Source organism: Tupaia chinensis, unplaced genomic scaffold, assembly GCF_000334495.1.
Source record: "Tupaia chinensis unplaced genomic scaffold, TupChi_1.0 Scaffold000303_1, whole genome shotgun sequence".
NCBI classification, from domain to species: domain Eukaryota; kingdom Metazoa; phylum Chordata; class Mammalia; order Scandentia; family Tupaiidae; genus Tupaia; species Tupaia belangeri.
This window is the reverse complement of record NW_006159793.1, coordinates 226481-241566: the sequence shown is the minus strand read 5'-3', so window position 1 is coordinate 241566 and position 15086 is coordinate 226481. Positions and strand designations below refer to the sequence as shown.

Below are 15086 nucleotides of genomic sequence, written 5' to 3'. Positions count from 1 at the left end.
GCAAGCCAGGTTAAACCAGGTCGAACAGGTATGCTTCCTGCAAGATTTCTCAGAGCTTTTTCGATGCTATGTGTCGTATGGACTCCCAAATTGAAGTACAAGATGTGTTATGTTTGCCAGACTTTGACTTCCTCAACTTTTGACCTCAATACCTTTTTTTTTTTTCCCTTTGCCAGTATACCTTTTACTATTTTCCAAAGATACTATTAGAATCAATGTTTGGAAAATGCTTTTTTTATACAATCAAGGTTCTTACCATCATGGTTTCCAGGGTAAAAAGCCAGGCTCCTCCAACTGTTTATTTGGACACAGTGCTGAGGTTTTCTCATTATCTTTGTTATTTTCTACTAGGCTATCAGATGAAAATAAAGGATATCTTGCTAAATTTTAATTTCAGGTAAACAAAAAAATAATTTGTGTGTGTGTAAGTATGTTGCATGTAGGCATGTGGGACATACTTATATGAAAAAAAGTACTCCTAGTTTTGAAATTCAAATTTAACTGGTGTTCCATATTTTTATTTGCTATGTCTACTAACCCCACAAGGGTCTCAAATGCCCCCTTTTCTTGAAAAATGTGACCCTCAGAATTGGACTTTATATGGTAAGATACACTAAGATTGAGACGTTGGGCCCCTTGGGAGTCATCTTCAACCCCCTGAAGCATTTTTTAAAGGTAAGACCATCATATCTTTATACAAGACTTGAGGCCAGTTTGACATTGACGGGTACCAGATATTTTTCTGAATCCAACGGCAAAATCCAGAAGCCAGTTTTCTTTCTCTCACCCTGTTCATAAGTAGATTTAAGTTTCCCTGAAAGTCAGTTATTAAGCAACTAGATCTAAATGCTGTCTATAAGTCCCTTTAATTGTCTGCTTTCTCCATTAGACTGTAAGAAGTCAAAGGCAAAGCCAACGTTGTCCACTCGGTCACTACTATATGCCTGGCACTTAGCACAGGTTCTGGCATACTTAAGTGTTCAAAAGTCTTTAATGAGTGAGTGTATAAACGAATCAGTCACAGCATTGTTTGGGAGGCCAAGTAAACCAGATAAGCTGGTACTCAGAGGAGAAAGGATTGCCTGCAGAAGCTTTCCTCATGGTTGGGGTTTGTCGTCCCACCCTCAGCTTTACGTGCTGCTCACCTGTGCTGAAGGCAGTTCTGTTGGAAGATGTGTGCGCAAAACATGATCATTTAATTGCTATGACTAAAATAAAACATTTCAACCAACACAAGCCATTCTCAAAAAGTTGAATTGCTTCCCGGAGCCTGCAATTTTTACCGAGGTGTGGAACTTGGCTCTTAAAACAGGTTGGGCCATTTCCAATGGGTATGAGATTGGGGTAAATCACACTGGTCTTATCCCAGAAATATCCTGTTCCAAGAGGAATTAAGCAAAGTGAACAAGGATAGCCTTTGAAGAGCCTACACAGCCAGAAAGCTAGGTATGGGAAGCAGAACATGTGATCCCATAGCCCTGGCCTTGATGAGAATATACATCTGGTGACTGGTTCAGGGCCACGAAAGGCTTGGTTGGTGCCCTTGCTCTAAGCCACAGCTGATGGGGCTCACTGCTGCCACCCCAGTTTGAGCTCACTCAAGCTTGGGGCTTGTCAGCATTGAAAACATCCTGCAGACTGTCTATGGATCAGGCCCCTGCTTATCTGCAGTTTGGCAGCTGTGACTTTGGTGCTAGAAAGTAGTCACACTGACCTTATAAGATAAGATGCAATAGAACGCAGAGCACAGTGAGAAGAACCCTGGGTCTTGGAAGAGCAAAAGAGTGTTGCAAAAACTTGCAGTGTCTTTTGAACACAAAGACCGAGTTCAAGCTCCAGCTCTGCCTCATTCAAGTGTTAGCTCCATCTCTTTGGGCAAGTCTTTTAACTTCCGTTACTGTATCTGTGAAACGGGAATAACCATGCTGACCTCAAAGTCAAAGTGGTTATAAGAATTTATAAGAATTTTTTTTTTTAATTGGCAGATTAAAAGCCCTTTGTAAACTGCCGAATGCTGGATCTGTGCAAGGGTTTGTTACTACACCGTGCCTTTGTGAGTGCTATGGATTTGGTAGCTGGCTGCCGGGACAGCTTAAAAGGTCACTCAACTTGGGAAGCCATGTGGAGAGGAAGAAATATGTTCTTTACCTAGCCTAAAGCACAATGAAAAGAACTTCAACTTACATTACAGAATTCCTCTTAATTATGGAAGAAAACATGTTGTAAACTCACATTGGAAAACATAAAAATCTTGGTGGGTAGGAGTTTTTAAGATATCAAGAAATCACTTGGGAACATCTCTGTGGCCTCAAGGTATGAGGCTCTAGGTGAGCCTTTAATATTGCATGAATGTTTCTATTGATCTCTCTGGAGCTTGTCTCTGGCTCTGCTCAGAGCTCTTGCTGGCTTTTCTGGTAAACAGGAGCAAAATATACACAATACAGTTCTATTTCATTAAAGGGAAATAATGCAGGCTGTTGTGGCTGATAAATTACTTGTTACTTCCTCTGCTGTGAGATGCCATATTCACTGGAGGAAAACTCACTGACGTGTTCACTGTGCCCAGGCAGAGGGGAACACAGACGTCTCGCCTGGGATAAGCTCCTTTGCTGGGTTTTGTACATTTTTCCTCCAGTGCCACATATTGTACAGTGGTTGCTTTTGGGACGTACTACTTCTCATCCCACCACAGTCCCCACGAGGACCTGAAGACCTCCAGTTCCCCCATTGTTCTTGTGTTTACTTCTCGATATTGTAGATGCTATGCAAAGTACTCCAGGCTTGGAGCTAGGCAAAAGCTCTGCTTACAACTCAGGGAGGGCACAAGGCAATCTTTATGCAACCTGACCTGCCCATCCTCCCTCCCTCCCTCCTTGCCCAAGCCAAGAATAGTTAATGATCATGTTCTGGAAGAAACCCCACCTTGTCCCTGGGTTCTCAGAGCCAAGAGGAAGAGGAGCAGAGTTGGCGGCACATGCATGAGGCCAAACTGCAAAGTTCATAGGAAGCTGCAAAGGCAGAGGGTTTGAGTTGGAGCCACCACTTCCCTAGTCCTTACCTCAAGGACCGTCTTGGGCCTGGTAGTACCCAGTGAGGACAGTGTTCCCCACCTTCCACAGGCTTTATGTATATATCGCATGTAAATACACAAGGGTGTCTTAAGCATTATTTTCGAGTGAACACTAACATGTAAATTGCATTTCTAAGAAAACACACACTAGTATACCTAGAAGCCCACATGTGTGCACTCATCTACGTGAGAATGCTTTGGAATGAGTTAGCGTATCTTCAGAGATATTCTCTCAAAATACCAATCTGATCTCTGCTGCAAACACACTAATGACTTCTAAATGCTTTTAGGAGAAAGACCCCAATCCTTACTGCAGGCTAAAATGTCCTTTCAATGTGACCGTAGCCTGCCTCTTGCAGGTTCATCCTGCACCCTGATGTGCCCTCCCTCCCTCTGCACACCAGTCGCACTGACCTTCACGCAGTCTCTCTGATGCATGAGGTTTCCTTTCACCACAGGATATTTGCCATGCTTCTCTTTCCACGTGGCATGCTCTTTCCTCTCCTTTTATTCTAGGAACTGGCTAGTCACCCTTCAGCTCTCATCTGACTTTTGGGGAGTTGTTTTTTTTTTTTCCCCCTATACTGCGTGTGCGCTCACCATGAAGACAGAGAGACAGAAAGCGAGAAATCACCCCCCGGGGGGATGGCCACGCTGCAATCCCTTCTCCTCCATTCTCTTGGGATCTTGGGCATGCACGCACACGTTCCCAGTGTGAGTTTAAGCTACCAGGTCTGGGACGTGAACCGCAGTTGACTACATGGAAGTCCAGCGACATAGCCATTATACTAACTGCTGGTCCTGTGCTCTCATCTGACTTTGTTATTGAACCTCTCATCTGACTTTGTTATTGAACCTCTATTGTTGCAGAATTAGTCAGATTCCATCAAACTACTCTCTACTCCTTCATAGTATCTACCACAGTTGTAATGTTGCATGCACTTAAAAGTTTTTACCTTTTTTATTTTTATTACTCACACACTCAGTAAAGGCAAAGATAAACTGGTTTTGTTCACCCACTTATCTGTAGCACTGAGTCCCTGACACATAATATGGATCCAATAGACATGTATTGAAGAAGGGTGTTTACAACTCTAATCTGAACATCTAAAATCTGGGCTGTTCCAAAGTATAAAAATTTTTTGAGTACCAACATGATACCATAGGTAGAAAATTCCAGAGCTGATCTCACGTGACAGGTCTGGAATATCAAAATGTATAAAACTACCTTCAGGGCAAGAAGTAAAGAGTGCATATACAATATAAATAAATTTTGCATTTAGGCTTAAGTCTTATTCCTAGGATATCTCATTATGTATATGTCAATATTCCAAAATTTAAGAAATTAGAAATCAGTAACATGTCCGGTCCCAAACATTGTGGATAAGGAAAAGTCAGTCATTACTTACATATTGAAAGGTGTTAGCACATGAACCTGTGAGGTGTAGGTATTAGTGTGACAGTGGTTACATGACCTAGTATGTTTGCTCACATGTAAGTGGGCTGCGGAATCCCTATGTGTGCATACATTGAGAGGAGAATGTTTAGATTGAGTGTACATATTCACATGAGATTATACACAAAAGTTGGATGTGTTCATGCATCAACATGAAAATGCATGTGTGTGTGTTTGTGTTGATGTGGGTGTAGACATCAATGTAAAAGTTCGTGTATGTTTTTTTGGGTGTGTGCATTTGTGGAGGTGTATGTATATGTGTGAGTCATACAGTTCTGCATCTGGGCGGGTCCTCCTTCAGATTTCTAAGTAGAAGGTTTATGTACACTAGGCAATTGATTCTCGTAGACATTAGTGTAATTTGACTTGACCCAAGGCAGGATGTTGAGGAGAAAGTTCACTGGACGAGGGGCCCATCATTGGAACATAATTTCTTTTTCTTCCTGGGAGAGAGTCAGGGACTAGGTGACAATGAAATTATTGGGAATATAACTGCTTAGGTGATATGTATGACAAAACACACTTTTAATTACATGCCTATTTGCTCAAGGCACTTCATTATCATCTTGCTCTTTTATGATGATGTTTTACCATTTGTAAATTGTTTGCACTGACATTATTTTATTCAATAACACAAGAAAATTAGGATACAGTTTATTTGACAGATTTGTGTGAATGCATGAACACTTAGTGACCAGTCTGTAAGTGCCTAGAGCAGGAAGAGGGAAAGACAGTGTGATCTCAAGGCTCCAAATTGTGATCCTTGGAGGCCCTGCTTCATAATCCTCTGGGGAAGTTATGGCAAAATGCAGATTTCTGGCCTCCAACTATAGTCCTCTTAGACTGGAATCTCAGGGAAGGGATCAGGAATGTACATTTTCTCTAAAGTGCTCCCCAAGTTACTATCGTGCCATGTAAAATTTGAGATCCACTGAAGAAACACAAAATAGTGTCTAGAAACTCATGCCTAAACACATATAACTAACTCCTATCCACAAGTCTATATAAAGAGATTTCTAAGGCTAGCAATCCTATATCCTTAAGGTCGACCTTCTTATCTTTTAGGTTGAGGATGCTAGGTAACACTTAGATTTATAGAGACACTGTGAGAAATAAAACAAGAAATGAAGTCTGAATGTTTGTAAACAGAAACAGATGAATCATTGCAATACATATTAAGAGAACTGTGAGTACCTCTCAAAAAACAATTAGGTTGAGGATGCTAGGTAACACTTAGATTTATAGAGACACTGTGAGAAATAAAACAAGAAATGAAGTCTGAATGTTTGTAAACAGAAACAGATGAATCATTGCAATACATATTAGAACTGTGAGTACCTCTCAAAAAAACAAAACAAAAACAAAAAATGTCACCCACAGATGGTGAGGGTTTTCTGTCATATTTAGAAACATCTAAAGGGATTTTAATAAAGACGGAAGCCAGGCAATAGAGCAGACATTATTGGGATAATAAAGAAAAACCCCCAGACAAAGGCAGCTGTGGCTTTTGGGCACAGGCCTTTAGTTGCAAAACCAATACGGATGGTTGAAAAGAAAACCAGAGTTTCCTAGGATTCAACTTTTGCTTTGTCACGGGTGGTTCTCTTGTGATTTTAAAAACACTGTTTTCTCTTCCTGAAGGAATGAAAACATTTAGAAACTCTGGTCTTCCCCTCACCACACTGGGAAAAATAAATAAATAAAACCAGCCTGGAGAGACTGTACTCTTTCAGCCCCCACATTGGCTTGACGGGTGACCCTGATCACATTGAACTTGGATTTCACAGCCAGTGCACTGAGGCGTTCCAGGCTCTGTCCTCCCAGATCTTCTCTAAGGAAAAACCACAGATACTGACAGACCTGGACAAAGAAATAGGAAGAGCACCTGATTTGTAGATGTCAAGGACTCTCTGACCCAAAAGTGGTGATTTGACGCAGTGCACACCAATGTGCTGTTCCCAGGCACCTCCCTCTGTCCTCCTGCCTAGGAGAAGACGCTCTCCCGACTGTGCCTGAATAGTGGTGACAGACACAGTGATGCTGATTCCCAGCGCAATCTGGTTTCCTACTTTATACTTAGTCGTCACCTACCTAGATTGCATGGTTCAGAAATGAATCGGTCCTCTCCCTGGAGATTTTGAACAAAAAGCACCTGTTAAAATTTTACTCTCATAATCTTTTTCCTCCTTTTCTCGTATCTGCTTCTCAACAGAGGGAAGGCAGATGGACTATCACAGTACACATGCTCCGGTGTGATCTTGGACAACCTAGGTGGTATCTCCAAGTCTCAATTCTCTTATTTATAAAATGACAACAACATAATGATAGTATTGTATGAGTCACTGTGAGTAGTGAGTGAGTCTATTCATGAAAACTTCCACACACAGTGCCTGGCTCCTGGGAAGCACCCTGACAATTGATCATTACCAGTATCACAGGAGGTACTCTATGAATAGACACCTAACGTGGAGCTTTCACACAGTGGGTATTGGTCACCATATAATATAGATACACTTGTTTTAACATAAATCAATGGCTGGATTAGAAGATTCAACAATACAGGAAGAACCTTATCCAGGGAGTTTGGTGGTTAGTTCCCTAATCTCTGAAAGTAAATTAGAGCCCAGGTACAGAACGTATGGCTTCAACAAGGCAAGTATCGAAACATCGTTTTCATCCCAGGGCCAGGGTGGGGGACTCATTCTGTTTAATTTGCAGTTTATATCTCTGTAAACTCGTTCCTCAGAATGTGGTCCATGGATCATCTGTGTTAAGAAAATCTAGGAAAACATGCTAAGACGCAGATTCTTGTACCCTAGTTCAGACCTCCTGTTTCAGACTCTCTGAGAGCGGTGATTTTTTTCACATCTTAAAGTCTCAGAGCTGCTATACGCTCTATATTACCAAATCAATACAAGAGCAGGGATTGTGAAATCTGGATCACAGTGTACAAACACATTCAAGGGGAGGTCATTTATAAAAGTATTAGCAGTGAGCACAAAACAGTAGAACTAATCTAACCCTCAATTTTATTTAAAAATATATTCATATACATTTGGATAACCATGCTTAGAACAAAGACTGGAAGCATATATATCAAATTTAGCGATGTTTATCTCTAAATGAGTGATTTCTCTCACTTTATGCTTTTATATAATTTTAAGTGCTCTGCAATATAAATTGACCTTTTAAAGAGAAAAAATGTGCTTTTAAAATTAAAGTAATGCAGTAGATTTCTTGAAATCTTCTAAAATGTGAGAAAAGAAAACACAGGGCTCATTAAAACCAAAGCACTTCTCTTTAGATGATGAAACAGGTTTAGGGAAGGAAAGAGACCTGCTTGAGGTTACCCACATGGTAACTGGCCAAGCTATGACAGACCCAAGGTCCCTAGGCTTCAGGGGCCAGAGAGCTTTGAAGTGCTCCGTGCTGGCCAAGGACCTGTCTCTCTTCCTTCCCGCCTTGTGAGGGTGACAGAAAGACCACAGGAAGTGCAGCGATTCCAAGGGTGGAGAAGGATGTTACAGCCTTTGCAGAGAGGACTTTGCAGCTCTCATTATTCTCTCTCTGGGAGTTAGTAGGTCATTTGCAAAAGGCATGGGAAGAGCAGCTGATGAAAAGGTCTAATAGTTTGGAAAACTGCTTAACTTTATTGCTCTATTTCTGGATTTCCCCCCATCGCTAAGGACTGTTAAGGTCCTGATTTCCCCGGGAGGTTTCCCATTTAGGAATGCAGTGAAACCTCTGAAATCCACAGGAATTGGGGAGAAGGCCAGCTGAATTAGGGACTAGTCTAAATACTTTTTAAGGACATGCAGGTCTATTGTTTACAGGGACTTAAGACCATAAATGTAAAGAAGCCTAGTCCAGCCTTCGGCTCAATGCAGGAGCCTTTATGTTTTATTCCACACAAAGCTTCCTCTCTTCTTCTTTTGTATGCTTCTGAGGACAGGAGGCTCACTATTCTGAGGAATGACCTATTCTACTCTTAGAAAAGTCTTCTTTCACCTGAACTAGAATCTGCTTGCCTCTAGTGTTCATATAGAACTTTTCCCCAGAGGGTCTTTGAATACTTGGAAGTAGTTCATACCGAATAGTTCTTCACTTCTTCCTTGTCTGCAGCTAAGCACTCTCAGCACATTCGACCATTATTTATATGACTAATATCACCAACTCTAATAAGAGATATACATGGCTATTTCTAATTGGCCTCTAAGTGGACAACTGTACACATTCAGAGCTCAGCAGAGCTAGATATCACGTGCACTGTCTTCATTGATTTTAAAGATGAGCAAACTGAAACCACTGATAAAGATGACATCACTCAATTTCAGAGAGAAATTGAAAGAGAACAAGAGTGACAGACAGACAGAGACCAAGCTGAGAACTGAGTCCCAGCTGGACAAACTGCAATCCAGGCCTCCTTTTCACCACCCCTGGCCTTCTGTTATTCATGAGACAATTTCTCAAGTTCTTCAAAGTGCCTGAGAAGTTTGTTCTCTGAAGCATTTCAAAAATTCCTCCTTCAAATTATATTTGCGCTGTCGGTGAAGTTGAGATTAGCACAGAGCCGAATGTAATAGAGGTTACACTGTCAATGAGAAATATCATTCCAAGTTTATTAACCCTCCTTGCTCTCTGCTGTGACAAAATGATCTTCCTGGCTCCAGAATGCTATCCCAAAATGGATACACAGCCATAGGGCCACCCAGGCCTGCCAAATTTACCATAAAGCCCAACTACCTGCTCAATTTAGGAAGTCCCAGCTTTGGAACTGAGGACGAGTTTGCCAGGACATGAAACAGTCTGTGTTTCTGCTTTCGTCTACTCTGTTCATTTCAGAGTTTCATATCCTCTTTCCAGTTTGGTCTGATTCTCTGATGAAAAGACAAAGACTCAGAAAAGCGAACTTCGGCACTTCAGTGATTGGTTTCCTGTCCCCAGCAACCCTGCAGTCACATGCTTGGAGGAGAACATTCCTCCCTGCCCCAACACACAGCAGTCACCCTCTTCTCTCAACAAGGTATTACATTTCCAGTTCTTACACTTGTGCTGGCACAGATTACAAACTGCCCTGTGCTGCTTCCTGGTTTGCAGAGTTCTGGGTCCCATGGAAGCTAGAATTGTACCAGCCTATGTTCTAGTCCTGACCCTGCAACAAGCTGGTTATGTGGCTGTGGAAAGTTACTTAACCTTTGGGAACTTTGGTCCCCTCATTTGCTAGATGAGGGACAAGAAAGCTATCTTCGCCATAAGGTTGTGAAGATGGCAAACTGCCTGACAGGTGCCTAATGCAGTCTATAGCACTTAGTATGGTTACATAAATGTTTACATACATAAATATGTTTAGTATTCTTAATATTATGCTACAGTAGGTGAAGACTTAAACCTGTACTTTTCCTATGCTGCACACAGCAGGTGCTCCATAATATTCCTTGATTCTGGTCTTGGCTCCATTAGACAGTAGCTTCACCATGAGAAACACTGTTAAGAGTCATGTTGGTGCAGTTCCTATTTCCAAATTCCCCTTTCTCTGTATTCCTTCTCCCAGAACTTAGCTCAGCGGGCAGCCCACCTGTCTCCCCACTGTTCACACCTGTCAGTTTGTAGCTCAGGGTACCGTTCTCCTTTGACAGACTCTCAGAACTTGCTGTCCAGGCAAAGAAAACTTTATAACGATGATCCAACACAAACCATATGTAACCGGCATGTCAGCAAACAGAAGGACAAAGGGACACTGACAAAAGACTACCCAACCCACAAAACAAAGCAACAGAAATCAAGGGACTGAGATAGACCCAGAGTGCACTTGTTTGTCCAGACTCTTAAAGCTGATCAGAGTTCTTAAAGTATTCCTCCTGAGATTCGATTTTGGCTAAGCTCTCCCCTTAGCTGGGAATCTGAATTAACATTAATAACTGAATTTTTTAAAAAAGTAATTATTTGTCCTATTTAACTTTATTTATTTTCTTTTTAATTTGATGAGAGAGAAAGAGAAAGTGAGAAAGCAAGCTGCAACAACTGGGACTCAAACCTCAGTTGGCCATGTGGGAATCCAGCAGCCTCAACCACCATACTACCTGCTGGCGCTAATCACTGAATTTTAATGGAAATAAAGTTAAGTGCTCCTTTAGCCAAAAGAGTACATATGCAACATTCACATTGTTTAGTAATAGTACTTATTGTCCGTGGGACTTACAAATGATGACAGAAAAATTTCTATTTTTTGAAAAAAAAAAAAACTATGGGAAGTTCCTACCTGGAGTTGTTTAAAATTCCTGTCAGGTTGCAAGAGTTAATCTCCCAGCTTCCCTAGGTGCAGAGGTAAACCTAGTGGATTCTGGCTGAATAAAATGAGCAATTCTTTCTCTTTTCTTATTGCAGATTATTTGTTTACTCTCTGAATTTTGTGCGAAGGATCCAAAAACTAAAATAAAATGAAATTAAATAAAATAAAAACATCAGCTGAAACAAACTGGTTATTTTACGAACCCAGCAAAAGCTTCTACAACTGAGAGCGAAGGTGGAATTCAGTGCCAATGTGATGGAGTGAATACAAGAGGTCCTGAAGTGTGGTCAGGGTCCCTGCTCTGCCCCACTCTGGCATCCTTGGCAGCTTACCTTGGGCAGGTGATTATCCCTCACTGACTTCTGGTCTCTTCTTATGGGTTCCTCCAAGGCTGAGATCCCAGGAGGCTACTAGGAGTGTGAAGATTAGCTAGGAAAGCAGCCCGAATCTCTGGATGTGGAACCCAGAGTAGTAGCAAGAGACTGTGAATATAGGTAGGAAAAGCTTTGGAGAAAAAGCGAAAACACTGAACAGTACACACTTTCCAATTTGCCATGGCATGTTCCAAAACACAAGCATCTAACATTCTCCTGGGAGCTCAGGGCTCACCCAGATGTCTTGTCTTCAATCTGACAGGAAGCAGAGAAGGCCAGTGCTTTTCTGGTTGGAGACCTTGGCTAGGAAGCAGGGGAAGAGAGAAGTAGAGTCAGCTTCATGAGAGCGTGGAATGGCAGTGAACCCTGCAGGCTTATCCTCTCCAGCCTGGAGTTGCCAAGGAGGATGATCCACTCCATCAAACCTGGGCCAAGCTCTGGCTCAGACACACAGGCAAAAATAGAAAGGGGCTGGGAGAAGAAATGTGTTTACTTTTGTGATTTCCCCTGCTGTGCCTCTTAACCGTATTATAATCTCTACACAAACAGTCAGTAACAGTCCACAGGCCTCACCTCCACGGATAAACCCTCTCAAACAATTCATGTACAGATCTCAAGTCTGCGTAACACCTCATGGTCACCATCTGGGCAGCTGGAAGCAACATTTAGAAGGTAGCAGGAAGAGGGGAAAGAGCACTGGCCTAAGGTCTATCACCAAGTGGGTGACAAGACTACCAAAAATCTCTCTCTGAGTCGCTATAAAATATAGGCTCCTATGAGACATAATCGAAAATCTCTTTAGATTATTAAAGATTATGTCAAGAGCTTTCAACCAGAGGCTGTTTCCCCCTCAGGGGATATTTGATTATCTGGAGACATTTTTGATTGTTCTACATTGGGGGCTGCCACTGACATCTAATGGTCAGGACTAGAACTAAACATCCCATAATACAACCCCGACCATCCCATAATGCAGCTCCAATATATTAGTAATGCCAAGATTGAGCAATCAGGGTTTTATAGAAAGCAATGAGAATCAACAAAATTGGAAAAAGAGACAGAAGAGAAGAGGTTAAAACCCTGTTTCCAGGTCATGAGGGATTCATTAGTTGTGTGTTTTCCAGCTTTTCTCCCTATGACCAATGCTCTTTTATTTTCCCCTGGAATTATGAGGCTATGTTTGAGCAGTTTGTTCACAAGAACGTCCTCCTTACTCTTAAAATGTCAAGCCCTGAATCTGTACAAAGAGCTCCGCTGTAAGACATGGCAAAGGCAGACATATAAGCAGTTATTAAACACGTAGAACTTGAAGGGAGGTGGTGGAGGTGCATGGAGGGACAAAATATATGCCCATAACTCCATGGCTATGAGTCAGTGTTTCAGAGGTAACAACAGAGAATAATAACCATAGGACGAACTGAGCTAGGCTGAGAGCAGGCAGAATAGAAAAGCGTTAGAGATACAAGTTTGCCACTGCAGGATTCAAAGGGAAAGCAAAAGGTTAAGCAATCAGTGTCTGTCATTTTTGAATCATTCTGCATTAACTCATTGGGCAGTTATTACAAATAGTTACCTGCGGTTTCCAGAGAAGAAGGCAAAGATACTCCAGTCAAGGGGTTTTGGAGAAACAGGTGCAATGAAGTCATGGTCAAACAATTTATTTACTGTAAACTTTAGACTTTGCTCAGGAAAACAACTGAAGCTGCCCCTCAAATCCCTGCCTACAAATACCCCATTTGAACAAATAAGAGGAGCAGGGGTGGGGGGGGGGAAGAGTCCATGTTCACAGCTGAAAGGTCCAAGAGACTTAATATTCTCAAGTCCGAGGGTGCAGGAAGGAAAAATCTCCTTCAGATACAAATTACCAGCAGCAATATATTACTCCTAATACTTGACCAATGAGGTAGATACATGGAAAAATTCATCAAAACATAGCAGTCTTGGGTCCTCTAGGACTGAAGCCCTTCAGACATCAACTTACAAGTTCCAGGCAAAGAGGAACTGAACTGTACATGACACAAATATATCATTAAAATACATCTTCTCTTTTATACAGTTTAAAAAAATAAAAAAAAGCAGAAGGATGTTCCTCCTCCTGTATATCTCTATACATTTTATTTTAAATTTATTACACTCAAGTTAAATAGTCTGTTTAGTGTTCTGCTTGGGTGGGGGTTCTTAAAAAGTAGAAAAACTGCATTACAGCAGTGAGTCATGAGTCCTACAGTTCCTCCCTTGTGAATCAATGCAATCGTTAGGCACAGTACCTTGACAGTTCACAAAGTCTCCCCTGCCTGGGAGGTCCTCACACAGCAGTTCACTTTCTTTCTCTTGCCCCACATGATATCCACTCTGTTCCCCTGCGTAGTCACTTTTGCCATTGCTGTTGTTGGAGTAGCCATTCCCATAGGCCTTCAGAGAAGACCCTCGCAAGCACAGAAGCTCCTGAAAGGCAATCCTGAAATCTGGGCTCCGGCAATAAATAAGGGGATTGAAAGCCGAATTGACATAGCCTATCCAGTTTAGGAGGATGTAAACTTCCTTAGGGATGAGGTTAGCCCGGATCACGTGCACGATGTTGACAATGAAGAAAGGCAGCCAGCAGAGGGTGAAGGTGCCCATGATGATGCCTAAGGTCTTGAGGGCTTTGTGTTCCTTCAAGTAGAACTTAGACGACCTGCGAAGTCCATGCCCACTCCGCCCATCCTGCTCCACCTGGCTGAGGTTTTGGGCATGGAAGCGGCCCTCGGATTTGTCAATCTTCTGAAGCTGTCTTTTGGCCACTTGGAAGACCCTGGAATAGACAAAGACCATGACCACCAGAGGCAGATAGAAAGACACAATGGAGGAGGCGATGGCGTAGGCTTGGTTCGTGAAGAAGTCACAGCAGGTCTCCTTAGCATAGCAGTTCATGGCTTCCTGGTGGCTGGCCCGGTACCAGTGCATTTGGATGGGCAAGAAAGAGGTGAGGCCTGACACGATCCACACCATCAAAATGACCACCCGGGCTTTATTCTTGGTCAGGAGGCTCTGGTACTTGAAGGGTGACGTGATGGCAAAGTAGCGATCCACTGCAATCACACAAAGAGTCTCAATGCTGGCCGTGACGCACAACACATCAATGGAAGTCCAAAACTCGCACCAAAAGTTACCAAAAGTCCACATTTTCATGAGAATATGGCAAGCTCCAAAGGGCACCACCGCCAGGCCCATGACCAGGTCAGCACAGGCCAATGAAGTGATGAAGTAGTTGGTAACCGTCTGCAGACGCTCGAACTTGGCAATGGCTGTGATGACCAACACGTTGCCAAACACGATGGCCAGGACGATGAGCGACATCACGATGCCCATGCCCACGACCCACGCCTCGTCCCGTTCCTGCGCAACGTCGCTGTTGGATGCGTGGCTTCCGTTGGGCGCCAGCAGGAGGCTGCTGTTCCAGGCTTGCCCCATGGCGCGCAGGCTGGCAGGTGAGCGCACCGGCTGCCGGCGCTCTTTCCTCCGTCGGGCCCCGGCGGTCCCGCTGCGGACGCCTGGAAGCCTCATTCAGCCGCCGTGCCGTAGGTGTGGTGGGGGCGCGTCCTGCACGCTCAGCCTGAGGGGTGCTCTGGGCTCGCCGGGCCGGCAGCTGAACCTGCGTTCTGGAGAAGCTGCCTCGGGAGTGCGCTCTGCCCGTTATGTGCACAGGACTTTAGGGAACTACCCTCCGGGTGACGTGCGGGAACTTTCCGCCAATGGGGCGCCAGCAGTACTGAAGGGGTGAGCCCTCCTCCCCTTTCCTCTCCTCCCCTCGGCTCCTTTGGCCCGCCTGGTTCTGGGGCTGGTCCGGGCGGGGCTCAACTGCTTCCCAGCGGGCGGGTCCCCACCACTCCCTCCCGGCTACCCCGGCAGGCCCCA

General features: G+C 43.4%; 1 protein-coding gene across 1 annotated transcript; it reads right to left on the bottom strand.

Annotated features, from left to right (window-relative positions):
- Positions 1-12831: 12831 nt before the first annotated feature.
- On the bottom strand, positions 12832-14876 carry ADRB2 (adrenoceptor beta 2). The gene has a single exon (XM_006150857.3). The coding sequence runs from the start codon at positions 14733-14735 to the stop codon at positions 13389-13391; it is 1347 nt and encodes a 448-aa protein (XP_006150919.2). The 5' UTR covers positions 14736-14876; the 3' UTR covers positions 12832-13388.
- Between the last annotated feature and the right edge of the window lie 210 nt (positions 14877-15086).

What these genes read in the sequence shown, in the direction of transcription:
- ADRB2 (XM_006150857.3), bottom strand. Translation starts at nt 14,735, where the DNA reads ATGAGGCTTCCAGGCGTCCGCAGCGGGACCGCCGGGGCCCGACGGAGG.